Source organism: Phytophthora ramorum (genome assembly GCF_020800215.1).
Source record: "Phytophthora ramorum isolate Pr-102 chromosome Unknown Phyram_PR-102_s0001, whole genome shotgun sequence".
Taxonomy (NCBI): domain Eukaryota; phylum Oomycota; class Peronosporomycetes; order Peronosporales; family Peronosporaceae; genus Phytophthora; species Phytophthora ramorum.
In genome coordinates, this window is record NW_027150647.1 from 5,353,570 (window position 1) to 5,372,413 (window position 18,844).

The 18,844-nt window shown below is 55.6% G+C and overlaps 6 protein-coding genes across 6 annotated transcripts; 4 read left to right on the top strand and 2 right to left on the bottom strand.

Moving 5' to 3' along the window:
• Window positions 1-1,707: 1,707 nt before the first annotated feature.
• KRP23_1393 (uncharacterized protein) lies at window positions 1,708-2,361 on the top strand (the record flags this gene model as incomplete). The annotated part of the gene is made up of 1 exon (XM_067884599.1): window positions 1,708-2,361. One exon carries the CDS (start codon window positions 1,708-1,710, stop codon window positions 2,359-2,361), a length of 654 nt encoding a protein of 217 aa, XP_067751966.1.
• A 206-nt stretch (window positions 2,362-2,567) lies between these two features.
• Window positions 2,568-4,912, bottom strand: KRP23_1394 (Sec1 family domain-containing protein 1; the record flags this gene model as incomplete). Its single annotated transcript, XM_067884611.1, has 7 exons — window positions 2,568-2,774; window positions 2,842-3,798; window positions 3,871-3,915; window positions 3,999-4,262; window positions 4,331-4,649; window positions 4,724-4,796; window positions 4,867-4,912. The coding sequence occupies 7 exons, from the start codon at window positions 4,910-4,912 to the stop codon at window positions 2,568-2,570; spliced, it is 1,911 nt and encodes a 636-aa protein (XP_067751967.1).
• Window positions 4,913-5,192: 280 nt separating this feature from the next.
• Window positions 5,193-6,353, bottom strand: KRP23_1395 (uncharacterized protein; the record flags this gene model as incomplete). The annotated part of the gene is made up of 1 exon (XM_067884622.1): window positions 5,193-6,353. The coding sequence occupies one exon, from the start codon at window positions 6,351-6,353 to the stop codon at window positions 5,193-5,195; it is 1,161 nt and encodes a 386-aa protein (XP_067751968.1).
• A 1,855-nt stretch (window positions 6,354-8,208) lies between these two features.
• KRP23_1396 (uncharacterized protein) lies at window positions 8,209-8,913 on the top strand (the record flags this gene model as incomplete). Its single annotated transcript, XM_067884633.1, has 1 exon — window positions 8,209-8,913. The coding sequence occupies one exon, from the start codon at window positions 8,209-8,211 to the stop codon at window positions 8,911-8,913; it is 705 nt and encodes a 234-aa protein (XP_067751969.1).
• A 1,922-nt stretch (window positions 8,914-10,835) lies between these two features.
• Window positions 10,836-16,592, top strand: KRP23_1397 (1-phosphatidylinositol-3-phosphate 5-kinase FAB1A; the record flags this gene model as incomplete). The annotated part of the gene is made up of 1 exon (XM_067884644.1): window positions 10,836-16,592. One exon carries the CDS (start codon window positions 10,836-10,838, stop codon window positions 16,590-16,592), a length of 5,757 nt encoding a protein of 1,918 aa, XP_067751970.1.
• Window positions 16,593-16,812: 220 nt separating this feature from the next.
• Window positions 16,813-17,620, top strand: KRP23_1398 (uncharacterized protein; the record flags this gene model as incomplete). The annotated part of the gene is made up of 2 exons (XM_067884655.1): window positions 16,813-16,965; window positions 17,036-17,620. 2 exons carry the CDS (start codon window positions 16,813-16,815, stop codon window positions 17,618-17,620), a joined length of 738 nt encoding a protein of 245 aa, XP_067751971.1.
• Window positions 17,621-18,844: the final 1,224 nt, after the last annotated feature.

An 18,844-nucleotide genomic window follows, 5' to 3' on the forward strand; every position in this document is an offset into this window, starting at 1 on the left:
GTTCCAGGAATGGGATGCCACTGTCCGAAAGGGCGTCACAGAAGAAATGCAAACGGCGAGCGCGGCAGTTTGGGATCTGCTGGGACGGCTTCGCAGCGGCGAGAGCAGTAAACGTGTGCGTGTCTGCTGCGCGGCGGGCGGTGGGCGGCTTCAGCGGGGGCTGGTTGGCTCTCGCCTGCTCCTCATTTGGCGCACTCCGGCAGTTGAATTGACATAAAATCATGGGAGAGTTGAATCTTCTCTATGCACCCAATAATCAAGCCAGTGCGAAACACGTCTGATTTATGCATAGTCCGCTTAACGGAAGTGTACGTTACGGAAGGGGGCTGTCACGTCTATTTCGCGCTGGACACGGCCAATATTTTTGCAGACGGCGACGGCGCTGCTCGCTCGTGACGAAGACGGCTTTCTGCGCTGCTAGAGCTCCCCGACTGAAGACCCCGTGTATGTTTCAATGCTGGCGAGGCGTTCGTCCAACGTAAGCAGACATCCAAGAGAGTTGCCGCCGCAACGACGCTCTGTCGGGGAGGGGAGCTTCAGGTCCTAAGCTCAACGGTGTCACTTGCTCACTTTCTTGATCGGATTCCCACGAGTATGCCGGAAAGATCCCCACGAGCAAACCCCCTGGATTGGGATCTGAATAGTGCTCGTCCAACCCTGCACGGGTCAATCGGGTCCGGTTACATGTACTACGGAGAACAAGCTTTAGATGATAACGGGCAGTGACGTGGGCACTCGCTCTACAAACTACAACGTGAACTGGTATTATGGAGAGCAGCTATATTTTTCGAGCAGGCGGTCGCAGCCTTCGTTGCGAGAAGCAATGAGCGAGCGTAATGAACGGTCAGCTGCACAAGACCCGTGAATACGATATGGTTCTTGAACAGGGTCTTGTACAGACGAACGACGCTGGAGAGTTGTTCAGCTTCGAGCAGCAGCGATTGAACGTGCGGTCAAAAGCCCTTCGCGTCCTGCGTTCCCCCCGCTGCCGCTGCTGGGTCTGAATGACGTTACAGGTAAGCCAACTGTAGGGGCACATCCCTTGGTTTTCTGATTTAGTTGGACGAGCCCCTTGAAGCACATGCACGGGGAGCTCTGCCACTACAGAACGGCGTCGCCAGCGAGCCAATGCCGTACTTCATGAACTAGCAGCCTGGCCGGCCGGAGTCGAGCGCTGCCGTTGGAGGGCACTGTTGCTGCAGTCGTGGCAGACAGTGTGCAAAAGTATAAGCTCGAGAAGAAATGACTCGGCACACAAAAGACCATATGTTTTCGGGCCGACGCAACAGCCCCCTTCTGTTTCGCGCTGGCTCGATTTGGCACGCACCGACCGCTGGCGCCGATCGGGAGAGCATACTGCGCGCAAGTGGCCAGCATACTCCAGCGCGACCGACCCCATACGAGCTCCCATCGCCGGGGAAATGAGGAGCAGGCGAGAGCCAACCAGCCCCCGCTGAAGCCGCCCACCGCCCGCCGCGCAGCAGACACGCACACGTTTACTGCTCTCGCCGCTGCGAAGCCGTCCCAGCAGATCCCAAACTGCCGCGCTCGCCGTTTGCATTTCTTCTGTGACGCCCTTTCGGACAGTGGCATCCCATTCCTGGAACAACTTTGTCTGTCTGACGAAAATCGCAACGGAACGCAGGGCGGCCGCACGGCACAACCCAATCTGCAATCTGCCAGCTTCAACGCAAGCCGATCGTCGCCATGAACCAGGGCTGCAACGCCACCATCTTCGAGTCCGAGCTGCCGGCCTTCGCGCTGCCCGCCGGCCTGGACCGCCCGCCGCGCGTCGTGGACTTGGCTGACCTCGAGACCCGCCGCCTCGACGACAGCTTCGACGCGCTGGACGTGCTCGAGCTCAGCGCGCCCGTGCTGGCACTCAACGCCGCCGACCTCGAGGCCGCCATGCTCTTCGCCGAGTCGCCGCCGCGGCCAACCGTCTGCACACCCACGGGGAGTAGTAGCAGTAGCAGCAGCAGCAGCGCCAGCGCCAGCAGCAGCAGCAGTAGCAGGCGGTCGCGCGGCAGGACGTCGCCCAAGATCTCGCACAAGCAGCCCCACCCCCATCCCCACCACCACTCCAAGAAGGCCTCGCGCAAGCAGGTGCACGAGCTGCAGCTCATGGTCAACGCCATGCAGGTGCAGGTGGACGGCGCGGCCGCCGAGATCCAGCAGATCGCGCAGCTCGTGGGTCAGCTTGCCCACCAGCGAGAACAAGAGCAGCAGCAGCTGCTGCAACTGTCCGAGCAGCAGGAGATGGACATGCAGCTCGGCGCGCACCAGCGGCAGATGCAGGAGCAGGCCGAGCACTTCAAGCGCGAGCAGATGCAACGCCAGCAGGAGCCGATCCAGTTTTAGACCCGTCCTGGCTGCCGTTATCCTCTGTCTGTGCCTGCCGTCATTGTCGTCGAGCTTATTTAAGAGCGCCACCAAGGCGCTCAACCATACCGAACTAGAAAATTGAGAAACAAGTTGTCACATGGAATGCCTCCAATGGCGCTCCACACTCTTCAGGCTGCATCCGAGCTTATTGTCCATGCAGGAAGGACAGTCTAGTTTAAAGCTTATGCGCCGATAGATCCGAGTTGGTTCAGGAACGCTTCCGGGTTCAGCAACTCTGTGCAGCCATACCAGATTGACCGTGGTGGCTGCTGTCCCTTGGCGTACGCTAGCAGATTCTGATACTCGTTGTAGTTGCCACCGCCGATCATAAATACCATTACCTCACGGAAAGGCGATCGCTGTCGGGGCACGTCGCCATTGGCTTTGATCTAAGAATTAAATAAACGCACGGTGTTAGCACAGCATCAGATACCAAACCTCGCGACCACATCGTACCTTCGGGTCCAAGTACAGAAAGCTCTCGTCCTCTGTGTTGGGCTTCATCTCACAAATGGCGTCCGTGACGCGCGTAACGTGCAGCTTTTTGTTCTCGGGCAAGAAGTTCTTGAAGCTTGCAGCAGCTTGAGCAAGGAAGCCTTGGGCGAGGCCCTTGAATTTGCTCATATTGACACCACCATCAGGCCCTGCACCACTTTCGGACTGCAGAGCAGCTCCAACACTAGCGCGTCGCTGGAAAGCCGAGTGTTTTCGGAGAAACTTCCATGCCTGGAGGTACGCTTCCGGTTGCTCGGACGCAGCAGCGCACTGCTGATAGGCATTTTCAAATTCTGCCATCTCCGGTCCGCTTGCGCCACTCGACAGGAAGTAAATCATCAGCAGACGCGTTTTATCCGCCAGTGTGCCCATTTCCGTGCTTGACAGTAGCTGCAGTACCTCAGTCTTGTCAACGTGCGAGCCGTCGATGAGCTTCTGCTCCAGCATAGAATACGACGGAATGTGGCGCTTCGTGACGCCCTCAAATGCCGCGTGAAAAATATTCGTGTGAACTTCCAGCATTTTTTTCTTCTCCACAAGAGCCGGCAAGGTGTCTACAGCAGCCACGAGGTCCTTCGTGCCATTCATTAGTGCGTCATTGCCGCCCGTCTGTGCTCGAATCTGCTCTTCTTTTCGTGTGACTTGCTTCATCTCCTCTTCATTTGCGTCGATAGCGTCCGGGAACAGGCTTCCAGCGTGCGTTTCAAAGAATTTGTCATTTGTCACGTCCAAGTCATACGTGCGCTCCATCGATCGACCGTCATCTCCACCGTCCTCTCCACCAGAGGTCTTCACCGTCACCTTGACACGGTTCATCTGGATGGAGAGAACATCATCGACAAGTGCCTGGTATGTTGACGGGTGATATAAACTCGAGGCGATGTCCTCATTGCGATCCATGATGATCAGCACTGGACGCTGAGAGTAGGTAGCACATCATCAAAATTAGAGGCAAGGTCGCACATTGTTATACCTTCTCCAACTGAGTACCTGGAAATTGGAGGAATTCTCGGTGAAGACGCCATTTCTCGCGTTCTACGAGCAAACAATAACACCAAAGCAACAATAAGAAGGGCCCCCGCAAAGCACACAATAACTTGGTCCCTATCGTTCCATACCAGGTGCTCTCGAATCGTAGAGCTAAGCTGCTCAGCGACCATCCTTGACGGTCCGTCATTATTCGGGCAGCGAATCACGGGCACACTTCCGGCAGTAGCAAGCACGGAGAAGAGTCCCTTGACGATCGCGCCCATGGACTGCTCGATTTGCACATCAGCAACATTCGGGTCGTTATACGCCCGGTAGCTCTCCGGCAGATTCAGCGAGAACAGACTAGGCTCCAACGACACGAAGTTCGTGTACTGGTCGTACACCTTGGCGATCTGAACAAAAAAACACCAAACAAAGTCACCACCACCACTTCCTCTCTTCGCCCTCACGCCACTCGTACCATACTCGTACATCCTGCTTCCACCGAAGCACGGGCCAAATATTCGAGCGACTCGCGACTCAACGGGTAGGCGAAGTTGAGGTGCACTGAGCTGTACAGCTCCTTGGCGCAGTCTGAGACGATCCGCTCCAAGTTGTCGCGCGTGGGCTCCACGAAGTAAATGGCCGGCACATCTGGGATTGCGTCGCGTTCCGTGTGCAGCAGCATGTGCAGCGTCACGCCCTTCTTGCGGAGCTCGTGCAGCTTGAGAATGGGCGAGATGATGTCGCGGCAGAACTTATCGTAGACCAGGACCTTCCACTGATCGCCCCAGCGATCGCTACCCACGCAAATCCATCAGTGAGCAGATATGCTAACTTGATATTTGAATGAGAAGAGCGGTATCAGACGTACGCCGAGTCCTGAGCAGCGTCCGCGAAGCTACCGGCGCTCTCCGAGTTAAAGTCCAGCATGCGCAGCAGGTTTTCTGTGGGAAAGAGGACGTGAGGAGGGTAAAGGGGAGGAGGAAGGCGTGGCTTGAAGGGGAGGGTACGCACCTCGTTGCTTCTCTTGAAGCGACTGCGTCGCCACCGAGGTCATCATCTTGGGCGCTGGACACGTATGTTAGTGAAGATTGCACTCTGTGTAGATATGGTGTGTAAAATAGATTCTGGTAAGTACGATGTTGCTTGTCATTGTTGTGCGAATGGCAAGTGGACTTGAGAAATACAGATAACATTAACGTGTAAAATGGCGCATTGTTCCCTAGGCGGCGCGATTATATTCTGGCGCCCTTGGAGCCTCGAGGTCGAGGTCAAAACCCAATCCCACCGCAGCGGGCATCGTCATCGCTGTGGCGATGGATGTCGTCAGCCGTGAAGGTTTACGTGCGGAGCGACATGGCGGCACTCAGACGCACGGTTTCCTCGACTGCGGAGACCTTCTTGAGCGTCGTGTCCAGCATGTCCGCCACCTTCGAGTACATGGCGTTGTCCTGCTCCGCGGCAGGGTTGCTGCCCGTGCTGCACTTGCTCGCAGTGGTCGTGTCGGCAATGCTCTTGAACCGAAGCTTGCATGTGCCCTTGGAGTGTTTCAAGAAACGCATGATGGATGCAAACGCCGTGTTCACGACCGACGTGCCGTTGATGTTCATCAGCACGTCGCCGACGGCGAGTGCCTCGACGCCCAGGACGTCACTGCGAGAGGAAAACCCCTTTATTCGGGCCCCCATCTCCTTGACCGCCGGCTCCAGCACGATGCCGAACCGGTCGCTCGGGTTCCAGAGCACAGACGTGAGTCCTTCGCCACTGGAGGAGAACGCACTCGAGAACGAGCTGCGGTACGTCGCGCTCGAAGACGACATGCTGTTCACGCGGATGTCTGCACTCAGCTGGTGTAGTTGTGAAAGTAGATCCTTGAGTTGCAAGGAAATGGCGTCTGAGTCCACGGGGTCCAGAACGGAGGACGACACCGTGGAGAGTTTCCTGTCCCCGTATCCGGACGACGTCTGACGTGATGACCGGATAGAGCGCGCCTGCAGGAGAGGAATTGTGCTGTCTTCGTCCTCCACCTCGCTCTGACTGCTCACACTGGTGAGATCGTCCATAGACGTCGACCGCTCGTGCAGCTTGGAGACGGCGCGCGCGCCGGCCTTGCGGATGAGGTCGATGGTGAAGCTCGGCAAGTTGTTGGCGATGGCCAAGTCCACGGGGTAACGTCCGTTGCCATCCTTCGTGAGCGCCGCTTGTGGGCACGCGTCCAGCAGCGTACTGATGAGCAGCCCGGGGGCCTTCGCCTTGATGGCCACGTGCAGCGGCAGCATACCTGAGAGGTTCTCGAGCTGGCAAGCTTCAGGGAAGGCCTGCACAAGCGCCGAGATGACGCCCAGGCCCACCGTCGGCTCCGTGCAGGCCCAGTGCAGCGGCAACATGCCGAAGTCGTCCTGGGCCTGCGCGAGGCTGCGGTTCATGTCCACGAGCTGCAGCGCCTCGCCCCAATCGCCCTGCTCCGCGAGCTGCAGCACGCGCTTCCTGCTCTCCATCATCCAGCTGCGCGGGTCTCTCTCCAGCGTGCGACTCTGGCCTTATCCTCCGCCAACGAGGATCGAATTCTGAGCCGACATTTGCTGAAGAATCGTGTGGCAATCCCACTCCCGGCTTCAATAAGCCACAAAACTAGGTTCGCCGCAATCAATTTTCAGGACTTCCTGGTCGCTCCCAACTGTGGACGCATTTTCGCAAGGGAAGATGCATGAATCATCGAGGCCAGTGCGCCGCGCTTGGAAACGCTCGGGCACTGAGCGCTTACGAGCAAGCAGCACGGTCTACATGGAAGGTCTGCATGTACCTGATGCGGCATCGGGCGCTGACAAGCGTGGCTGCCCGATCTGCGACAGCTGCGGGCGTGACCGTGTTCGACGAGCATCGAAAGCGGCGACCACGATGCAGACTGGCCGGCAAGTACTATTGCTGCATGGATCCTCGCAGTGCTACCGGCAGGTGGTGGTGGCACAGCCATCGCTGCAGCAAATTGCTGCCTCGATGGCATCCAGCACGGGCAGGCATCAACTCAATGCTGAGCTCATGCTCGAGGTGAGCACAGCTTTTTACGCCCTGGAGGAGTAAATACGAGGTCAACCAACCAATCACCGACGAGACACTGGTGGCCAGTCGTTGGTACTTTTGAACACACCGCCGCTCCAGCTTTTCATTTTCAATTCCGAGTTGGTTCGTGTACGCTCCGAGCGTGCTTGTATTTTGCATGTTGTCCCCGCCCCCCCTTGAGCAAATGATATTTTTTTCAATCAGCTACTCCGAGAGAGGTTTAGTCGCCTCAACAAAAGATATGTTGGACAATGGTTTATGATGCTCACCACCTCATTGTAGTTAGTTTCCTTGCCTTCCACCTCGCCCGCGAACGTCAACCTCACGGGACCTAGAGAGGTTGAGAATCCCCCCCAGGAACACCACGCTGTAGACTTCACCGCTTGAGAAACCAGCCCGGGAAAGCTAGTTCCTGCTGACCATGTGCTAGTCCATCAGGTAGATGGTACGAGCACCACTCGTATCTCGGTCGCACACGTAGCCGCAGTGCGGGCACCTGAAGACCTTCTGCCTCGTTAGCCCGCGGTTGGTTCTCCCACAGAGCGAGCAGGTCTTGCTAGTGAGCGGTTCCCAAAGATGCTAACCACTACTTCATACTACATGTGTAGCACAGTTGTTTCCTTGCTCCTTGCCTTTTACAGAGCCCGTGGCAAATGCATCAAAAGTCAAATCTACCGGTACCAATGTTGGTATCGCCAGCACGGCAGCGAGACAAGCACCACCTGGAATGTGCCAAGCACCTGCGCTCAGCTGCTGGATGAGTGGACACACGGGTGCGTGCACGACCCGTGTGTCCAGTCCACGGGCAGTCGGTAAACATCGCTGCTAATAGACCAAAGCGCTGGCATCTGGAAGGTGAGCACACCAATCGACTACGCATTGTTTGAGCTTGGTGGAGAGAGATTTGCTGGCTGCAGACGTCTCGATCGCCGCCACGGCGATCCATGTTAGTCTCGGAGACTACAGTCTCAGACTGTCTCCAGTGGAGACTTGCATGGACACATCGTTTTTTTGCTACTTGCGTACTTTTGCGGCCAATCGCAGGCAAATTTTCAATTTTTGGCACTAATTTAGCAGCCCTAAACGCGGCGATTTTCGGTGGTCGAAAGGCAGTCTGTCCAATCGCAGCGCGAGGAACGTTCTGTCGCCGGACTTGGCTACTTTACAAGGGCCACGCAGTTGAAGACCCGCCACACAGGAACAGGAACGATCGACATCGAGTGCAGCGGCGCAAGAAAGGAAGGCAGGCAGCGGGCCAGGCAAGTACGATTCGTGTCCGACCACTGGCGCCATAGCATGAAACGCGGGCGATCTCCGAGCTTCCCCTCTCTCCCCTGCCTCAACAGCGGCCGCGCTGTGAACGTCTGCAGGCCCCACCAAGACTATGTAATGGTGCACAAGCGCCTGCGCGGCCGCAACGCCGCCTCCTCCTTCAGCAAGGCACGCAGCAGCAATGGATCCATCTCTATCAGCAGCAGCCACAGCGTCGTTTGCCAGCCCAAGTCGATCACGCCAACGTCCACGAGCGCGTCTCCTCCCGCGACGCTCATGCAGTTCGCTGACTTTTTTGTCGACCCGGCGGCCGTCTCGCCGTCTGAGGCCGTGAGCCTCGTCGAGGAGATGGCAGCAGACTTCTTCAGCGAGGTGTCCATCATGCACGACATGCTGTCGGACGTCAAGACGCCCACCGCCGAGGGCCGCGCCGTGGACGAGCTCATGCGCCGGATGCACAGCATGTTGAGCGGCGGCAACGGACTCTCTGCGGGCGGCAACGTGCAGACGCAGATCGCCAACGTGCGCGGGCTCTACAACGGCCTCATCCGTGTGTTCATCTTCCTGTACCAGCGATACTTCCGCGCCTTCGTGGTACTCGAGGTGCACGAGCTGCTGGCCGCGTCCTGGCAGCGCCTGCTGGCCTTCGTGGTGGAGTACCGCATCCTGGACGAAGTGTTCGTCCGCAAGGTGTTCGACCACGTCGCGCAGATAGTTGCGTCCTCCTAACGACATCGGATCCCAGACCGACAGCTGTAGTCCGCATCTGGTGTGTCTGCGAGACTTGGCCTTGCCCGGCCCCAACGTATAAAATAAAGTCCTGTTATCATTATCTGTGCTTGCTGGCTATTTGAGCACGTTACCGGAAGACAATCGAGTCCCATGCATGCAGATTGACTGCCGGACGAGTGCCATGAGCTGCTCATTCCGCAATTTGACACAAGAAACTCAAGCGATGGCTGGTGGGACGAAGACGCCGAGGAGGTGTGGCTACCCTTTGCCGAGGACTTCTTGGAGCGGAGCGGCGAGCCCGGGAGCGTTCTTGCCCTTCCACTGGTGGGCACGTCCTTCTTCGGACTGAGGAACCTCCGCAACCAGTCCGTCCTGAGAAGGACAAGGATGCGCGACATCGATTTTGACGACCCAATGCTCCACGACGACGCCATCAACAGCTACGTCAAGATTGAGCTCGACCCCACTCCTCAACAGCACGAGCTCCTGAAGTAGATGTTCGGCACGTACCGAGCGGTCTGGAATGAGGTCGTGAAGCAATCGAGAGAGGATTGTTTCTGGCTGAGCGATCAAGAGCTCTCACGTCGATACCGGCCAACCTGTACCAAACGGACCCTCACGGACTACCTACTAGCGTATCACTTGGAGGTAAACTCGAAAGTGCTGGATTCGGTCTTCCAAGACTTCAGAAGAGCGATCCATTCGGCGTAGGCCTCCTATCGTGCACTTCACCGGGTGCAAGTACCGGTCCACGCATCTAGAAGCCGCGAGGACGGCCATCGGGGCGATTTCGGCGTCGTACCATCCCACCACTCGGTATACTGGCAGCAGCACCTCGCAGTAGGTGAGGGATAACCACTGGGTAACCTTCTCATGCAAGTCCTTCACTCTACGCTTGATCTTTTGGTGCGTAGCGTAAATGGTCTTGTTCATCCGCTGCCGCTTGCGCTTATTTCTCTCGCGAGTCTTGCGGGACTGAAGGCGGTCGATGGAGGCGAGGCACCTTTCGGTCTGGTTTTCCGCGTCGTACACGGCCACAGCGAATCCGTCCGGGTCGTAGATGGAGATAAAGTCTCGTACGCCAGGATCGATGGCACAGACGCGAGAGCTACCCGAAAGCTCGAAATTTCCGTGTCCCGGGATGCACAGATAGAACTTGCCGGTGCGTGATACTGTAGACGTACGGCTGCATTCGGCTGCGTGAAAATCACTTTGGTGTCGATGCCCTCTTCGGTGTTATTGTGGAAGCCGAAGTATCGAGGGTAGAAGCGAGCTCGCTTCCCGACACCCGTCCAGAGAAAATCGGTTGCTCGGTTCTTGATGAATGTAGAGTTATCCTTCCTTGTCTTCCGACGGAGACACCAGGAAGACGGCTCGGATGATGTTGACGTGGTCGCCGTACAAGTTCAGGAAAATGCTGGAGAAGAAGATGGCCAGGACCGGAGGCCGACTGATTGTGTGCACGGAGCTGTTCACTAGCAAGACCTGCTCGCTCTGCGGGAGAACCAACCGCGGGCTAACGAGGCAGAAGGTCTTCTGGTGCCCGCACTGCGGCTACGTGTGCGACCGAGATACGAATGGTGCTCGTAACATTTACCTGATGAACGAGCACATGGTCAGCAGGAACTAGCTCTCCGGAGATGGTTTCTCAAGCGGTGAAGTCTACAGCGTGGTGTTCCTGGGGGGGATTCTCAATCTCTCTAGCTAGCGTTAGGGGCAATGGAGGAGGTCTAACGGAATCTGAGGCGATATCGTCAATGTGGGCTGCCATGGCCCTTTTTGTCTGCCACGTCTGTTGAGATATTAATAATAGTGGGCGATTTTCCATCCGCATACAAAAAAGAAATAGAGCGTGGCAGAGTGATGGTCAGTTGCCCTGACGAGAAACTGCATTCGGCATTCCGCATCCTCGAGGCGCCATGGCGACGATCTGCGGCGCCTTCCGCGGGCTGGCGAGCGCCTGCACGTCGACGGCCGAGTCTCCGCCGGCGTCGCTCAAGGCCGCATCCTCCCTGTCGTCATCGCGTGAGCTGGCGCTCTTCGCCAACGCGCTCTCGGGCCCAGCCACGCGCACCACGCGCAACAGCCTCACGGGCTACACGTCGCTGGACCAGTTCACACGCTCCGTGGAGAAGATCTCGACGCTGCGCGTGGCCCGCCTGCGCGCGGGCGAGAGCGTGGGCCGCATGTTCAGCTCCATGGACGCGCTACTGGGCGTGCAACTCGTGGCCTCGGCGCGCCGCGACTTCCGCGTGTGCGTCAACTTCGTGCTGCCCGGCAGCGACGCCGAGGCGCTGGGCATCCACCCGGCGGCGCTGGTCGTCGCACTTAACGGGAAGTCCATGCGCGGTGTGAGTCTGCAGCGCGTGCAGGCAGCGATTCGCCACGCGCTGAATCAGAAAAACGACGACAAGAGCGACGCTGCGATCATCGACGTGCCGGAGCTTGGAGACTTTATTGAGATTGACCTGGCTCAGAGAGAGCACGAGATGAACGTGGACCGTAACCCGTTCGCGCTCACGCAGTTCCCGTCGCCGCTGGGCCAGCATTTGCCTGGCGTGAAGCAGTTCCGAGATGACAGGGACGTGGACACGAAGGAAGCTTTGCCGATACAGGAACAGAGCTCCCCGAAGCTCGACAGAGAGAGGTCCAGGTCGTTTAAACACTTTTGGATGTCGGACAGGTCCAGCAAGGCGTGCTATGAGTGCGAGCAGTTGTTCACATTTTTCAGGCGACGACACCACTGCCGCTCGTGCGGACAGCTTTTCTGCGCGAACTGCTGTGCGAGGCTGCCGCAGTCGTTCGGAGGTAACAAGGTGGACGAGTCTATTGAAAGGCTGAGGAAGCAACTGGTGTGCCACACTTGCCACCGGCAACTACGAGAAGGACTGCAAATGGAATTAACGGGCGCCAAGTTTGAGTCGGAGGACCCGCAGAAACCAGCTAGCTCTCCTCCTGCGCAGACACTTCTCCTTATGCCGCAGCATATCGCCGAAGCCATGGGACGCTCGACGTCCGATGCGTCCAACTACAAGCCATTAGATAAATCGGAATTTTTCGACAAGGACGAAATCAGTGATGACATGCGAGTGAGCGAGCAGCCAGAGAAATCCCGGCCTCCGGTGCTGTTTAGCATGTTCCCCAAGGTCCAGATTGTTGCAAGCGCGCAGCATCTGGCGCACCAACCACACCTGCACGAGTTGAGCAAGGATGTGAAGCACAATGGCCAAGGAACTGGGCGACGACTGAGAACGTTTAGTGAGCCACAGATTTTGTTCGGGAGAAAAGATGCTCAGCATGTATCACGAAAACTCAAGCGTTCGAACAGCCAGGCAGATTTGGGAAACCCGAGCAACCATCGCTGGAGCGAGGTAGAGTTTAAGCGCCTTGTCGCTGAGTCAAATGCACAGGCTCGACTTGCTGGTGCATTCCCTCCGGCCTCTAACGCTATGATGACCCGTCCCAAGGCGCTATCAGGGACATTCGATACAGCACGCTTCGGCACCGCTGTCCAGTGGGATCCGTTTGGCCCCGACAAGTTAGCAACAAAAGATATCGGCACGCTTGCCATGGTCGGGCTCTCGAAGGATGTTCACGACGAATCGGACGATCCCGAACGTGTTGTCAGAAGGGAAGCAGCCATGGAACAGATGTCGAAAGACGCTCGTGATCGCATGGAAGAACGCATATTCCATTTGCTTGATACCTCACCGGCAATATCGCAGCTCTTCATGATCGAGCAGCACCGGTGGATGCAGATCATCAATCTGTTCGCCCATCGAGCAGCTGATACAGTCTCGTGCGAGCCTGATCAAGGCGATCTACTGGATATCATGCAGTATGTCCGTATCCAGTGCTTGGATGGCGGCCGCGTGCAAGACAGCTTCTTCATCGATGGTGTGCTTGTTCACAAAAGTCTGGCCCGCAAGGGCATGAGAAGTGACATTTTAAACCCGCGCATTATGTTGATCGCCTCGTCCTTGGACTATCAGCGAAAGAAAGAGACCATTTCGTCGTTGGAAAGTGTTGCAGGCCAAGAAGTGGAGTACATGCATATCGTGACGGAAAAGATCATGACGCTCAACCCAGATATCGTAATGTTTGAAGGGCACGTGCACCGAGTTGCTGAGGAACTGCTTTTCAAAGGAAACATCGCAGTTGTCAAGAATGTGCGATTGCTCGATTTACAGCGAGTTGCTCGCTGCACTGGAGCATCAGTGTTAACATCATATGATCACATCGACAAAATGTCTGATGTTGGGGTCATCGGCACTTGCAAGCGATTCTACGTATTGCTGAGTGACCAGGAGCCGAAGAGTGCGAAGAAAATTGCTTTTAAGGCCAATGCTGACGGATTCTACGTTGCGGAAGAAGGTACCGGTATTGTCAGACAGCGAAAAAAGCGGACCCAGCGTCAGAACATTGTGTTTGAAGGAGGCATCACGTCGAAAGGATGCACTTTGTGCTTGCGCGGAGGCTCCCCTGACGTTTTCAAGGAGATCACGAGCGTGCTGACGTTGATTATTCGTGCAGCATACAACATGCGCCTTCAACGGTCGGTATTGGCAGCTTACGGGTACATTGCCCCCAGCCAAAATCACGAGCGTTCTGTGGCGGAGGAATGGTTTGCAAAGTCGTCCACGTCCTTGTATATTTCGCTCAAGTCAAATTCGCTGTCAATGCGTGCTGCTCTAAAAGAAACGCAGGCGATGTGCAAGTGGTGCAAGGCTCACACACGGTTTAATAACATTAGCTCCCTGCGAGTGGTCCGTGGAGCAGACGATGACGACAGCACCGTCGCAAGCTCAATTGTTGTGCAGTCAGGTCATCCGAATTGGTGCACATGTGGAGCGAAATCGTCGAACTCACTCAGGGACCGCATTCTGTTTTCTACCTGCTGGAGCACACTGGAAGGTAGAACGGCATCCAAAGCAGATATTATGTGCGTCGACTTCTACAGCTCAAACGACATGTCGGTAGGTCAATTTTTGGACAGGTTCTGCTTTGCGAACAGCAAGACCGAGTTCAAGCGCGCGTTCACGACGTCAAAACTGTCATTTTCCCACGATACTGGCCGCGTAATTGTGCGAGTCCGGGATTTGAATGAGTACAAGGACACGAGTGATCAGCTACCTCCAGCGGAGTTTTTGCGTGAATTCAGTTATCGTGCTGTCCTGCAGAAAATTCGATCCGACGAGGTGCTGATGTGGTCACGCAATGTGAGCGGTGGAAATGTATCCGGTCTCTTGTCTTCGGAATACTCGGTGGTCCCGAACGATGTGTGGAATTACTCGTTTGGTAAATTCCTGGAGGACATGTTCTACGGAAAAGCCATGGACATCGATTGCGTCCGTTTCCCTCACCTTGCTGGTGTGAGTGGCTCTCGAGACGCATCTTTAGTGCATTATTTCTCCCGTCGAGGACGAATTGTAAGCGTGCACATCGAACCCGTCGAGCCTGTTCTTCACGTTGCATTGCAGCCGGCCTTGTGGCAGGATCACATTGACCACCAGGTTCAACTCGATGCCATCCACGATCTCTGCGACCTCGTTCGCGAAGTTTACCGTGTCACAACCTCGAAGGTGGCGGAATCCATGGCAGACCTCGTTACCCCACTCCACGCAAAGCAGAATTTGAAGATTTTGCGGAACGAAGTGCAGCAATGGTACTCCTGCTTTGGCGCTAAAATCGAGTCAAACCCACCGCAAGATGTATTTGCGTACAACGCACATTTTAGAGAAATTTACGAGTATGCAGTCGGTTGGAGTTTGCGCATCACACGTGCCGTGCAGGCTACGGTGAAGCCAACCATGGTGAATCTCATCAATAGCCCAAAGAGCGCTCTCCCGAAAGCGTGGTTCGATCAACTGGCGCAACAAGCCGAGTCCAGTGACCACCGCTACAGCGAGCCGTCTACCCCGAGTGTGTTAGCGTCGCCGCTCCCAGTGAATATCAACTTTAATGAGCCTGGAAACTTGGCTCACCTGGCGAGCTTTGCACGTAGCCTCGCAGCCAACAAGAAAAGCGCCTCTCCAACTATGGCCGAGATTGCGAATGAGGTGACCAACACGCTGCGATCGCAGGGAGGTTCTCTACATTCAGAGCCATGGGATAACGATGAAAGCCACGATCGTTTCGATGAGTCAAGCCATTCCTTCCCGGCAGATTTCATGGCTGAAACCGAGCCGTTTCCAGCAGCCACTCCTGTGTTTGGGCACGCCGCATCAACCATGGGCGTCCCTGGCCATATTTCGTCCACCATGGGAGCACTTACGTCGAAGAGAGCCCTTGAGAATTTCCGGTTAACGCAAGAAGCGAACAAGCCTGACGGTTTAGGCTATCTGGCGCTGCCCAAACGACTTCTCGAGTGGCACCCGAGCTTGTTATTGGGGGCAAACAACACCACGGTTCTAGTCAACGCGAAACAACCCACTTCTGTGGTGGCGTATTCGTTATTCTCGAAGGAGTACAGTCAGTGCATTAACGAAAATATGCGGAAGGAAGCCACTCGATTCGCTCTCGAGGGGAGATCTTCAGCAGGCAGCGGTGCTCAAATGCCGATGAACAACTGCGCGATGTCCGATGACACCAGCAGTATGCTGCGCATTCTCCGTTCATCTACAAGAAACAACGTGGATCACAGCTTCGTCGATGAAAACCAGTTCCAGTCAGCCATGCGTTTCAGTTGCAAATCATATTATGCCATGCAATTTCACGCTCTCAGGAAGCTGTACTATGGTGGGGATCGCAACTACGTGGAGTCGCTTTGCAACTGTCAGCAGTGGAATGCTGCCGGTGGTAAGTCCGGCGCTGGCTTCCTGAAAACGCGCGATGAACGCTTCATTGCCAAGGCTATTCCGGAGATTGAGCTTCAGATGTTCCTGAGTATGGCCAACGAGTACTTTTGCTACATGGCGAAGACTTTTGAAAACGACCTGTCTTCGATGTTGTCGAAAGTACTGGGCATCTATAAGGTGTCTATCTCGAATACGACTCAGAGTGGCGACAGCGATCAAAACGTCCGCATGTGCGTGATCGTGATGGAGAATTTGATGTACGGGCGCGAGGTGGACTTCTCTTTCGATCTGAAAGGCAAAATGGAAGGACGCTACAAAGAGGACTACAACGGTGATAGCCGTGCTGTGTTGTGGGACCGCAACTTTGTGGAGCTGGCGGGTGGCATCCCATTGCCCCTTCAAGAGTCCGCACTGTCGCTTCTTCTATCCGCGATTATGAATGACACGACCTTCCTGGCATCTGTGCAAGCTACAGACTACTCTATGTTGGTGGGCTACGACGTCAACAAGCAGGAGCTGGTGGCGTGCATTATCGACTACATCCACAAGTACGACTTCATGAAGATGATGGAACATGCAGGCAAGCGACTAATCCAGGAGGAAGGAGAAATCACCGTGCTCAACCCGAAGCACTACCGCAAGCGCTTTTGCCTCGCCATGAACAAGTATTTCGTCACAATTCCGTCTCGCTATACGAAAGTGACTACGGTTGTGCGGAACACAGCGTCTACCAATACCACAGTTGGTAGCACCGGCACAAATGGTCAAGAAGATGAGAAGGACTACGCGCAACCCCCATACAGCACCACCACAACTGCCAGCAGCGTTAGCACAATTACAAGCTCTGTTACTGGCACTCGCCGCCGAAGTAGGGGCTGAGCAATGAGCCAAGGAACAACCACGACAAGATGGCGATAGTAATATACTGTATAATAGCACCGATTGCTGCGAGAGTGAACACTTGATGCGTGCTGGAGTTCAATCCAGGAAGCGAGGAACGTGCCATACCAATAGACAAGGCCTTCGGTAAAAATGAGATGCGGTTTCGAACTGCTATTGCGTTGTGTCTCTTCACATCTAGATGGGGTAGCTGGGAGAGATGGAGACTATCGTGCTGCTGGAAGCAATTCTTCATGACTATAGCCCAAGTCCGATTGTGATGAATCCGTTCAAGCCCAAGGAGAGCAGGTGGCTGACTTCACTGTTTCCTGCAAAAGCTGCCCCACCACGTGCGATAGTTGGAAAAGTTCAGGTGAGATGCAGGAAGAAGGCTGTGAATTATCGCTACTGACTTGCTTTGTGGTTCTTTATTGCACGCCCAGCTCATTCGACGGAAAACCCCACCACCGACTGGAACGACCAACCCTCCACATGTAACATATTGGCTCCACTTTGAAGGTGTGAGCGTCCGCAATGACCGTGATCTACCGCTATACGTGCTTCTTTCCCGATCCAATAACTCAACATTAGACGATGATCGCATCATCCGCCAGCTGGAGGCTAGTGCTCAACCTGTGCTTCTGGACTGCGGGCCGGAGGGACAGTGGAAAGGCTCGCATCTGCCTTACGTATTCGAGCAGGAACTGTTGATGTTCGACCCCATGGTCTTTGCCAGCGTTGCAATTGGCAAACCTGCAGCTGCAAAACCTCCTACCGCACAGGTGCTTATCTTCGCGTATGGAGCATTCGAGACTTATGTGCCTCCAACCAAATCTCCAGAGCAAATTGCACACGAGATGGAAGCGCTTTCAAACCGCTTCTTGCAGACTGTCATGGAGGTGCAACAAGATCAACTTCAAGGTGACGATGAATTGTCGCTGGACGCGCTGCAACGCAATGCTCGACAGCTCTTTCGCATGTTTGATCAGGACAAGTCCGATTCAATTGACTTTGAAGGTAGGCTGTAGTGTTTCCCGGGTTGTAGTACCAACTTGTAACACACGACGATGCGGGAGCCACCCCGCACGGAACTAAGCCGAGTGTATTGAGCTAGTAGCTAGATGGAAGATTGAGAAGTGAGGTCCAGGTCTGATGGTAACCAGCCCTTCGCTCTGGTCTACTTCGGTCAGCTTGATCCAAGGGCGTCCCCATGGAGCTGACGAAGTAAGAGCCGGAATGTAGTGGACAGGGTCCTAGATGCAACATGCACTTCGACATACTAAGTTCCTCATGTAGACCGGGTCAGGCACTGAAAGCCAGACCGGTTTGAAATATCTAAAACATGGCGACCCATTGTCTGAGGCTGGCGGCCGTCAGACACATCTGGGTTAGCTGTGATGTCTGTGATCACATACTGGCGTAGCTCGTCCGCAGGCGTGGTGACACCAAGGTGAAATCCCTGGCATCCACTACAGCGCCCTCGAAGCTTGGTTTCACCACCACTGCATCACTTCCACGTCTCGCAGAGTCACCATCTCGATTTAATTATCGGATGGTGCTGGAGGTGAACTTGTGCCGCTACAGTTGGTGTGAAGGTCGCAACAGCGCTCGGTCACCGACGAATACCAGGTGCTCATTGGAGTAATCTGGCCATTGGGCAGTCAGACTTAATCACGCTGGACGCGGTTCTTGCGGCGTTTGCTGGACCGTTGAGATCGAAGCTGACGGCGGGCACACGGAGACGAAAGAGTAGGCGCTTGGTCCGTTGCTCTTTGAATCGTGGCGGCTTTAGTCATCGATCGAGTACGTCGACCTAGAGGCAGCTGAAAGTCGTGACCTTCGGCACTTTTGTGCTCCTGGCTGTCCTCATCCGGGGTTCGTCGCACTGAGAGCTGCTCGTGCGGAAGTAGGACTTCCGTGGCACGACCAACTGAGGCATCGCGCTGAGATACATCACTGGGGTGTTCTCCTGTAGCGCGATGTCGTCTCTTCCTGCTGCGCTGATGGCCCCGAGGCTCATGTTGCGCCGAAACAGGAGGCGTAGGTGTGGAATTTGCAGGCAGTTGCGGCTGTGGAGTGCTGTTCTCCATCCCGCTAATCTTCTGCCAATGTCCACGGAGCTGCTGGTCGTCAGCGAGTTCCACGTAGTTGTTCACCAACACTCGGATTTCCTTGGCTAGGGCTTGTAGGGGTTCGTACGAGTCTTCAATCGCCTGTAGGCCCTTCCACTCTACCAGGATCTCGTAGTCGTT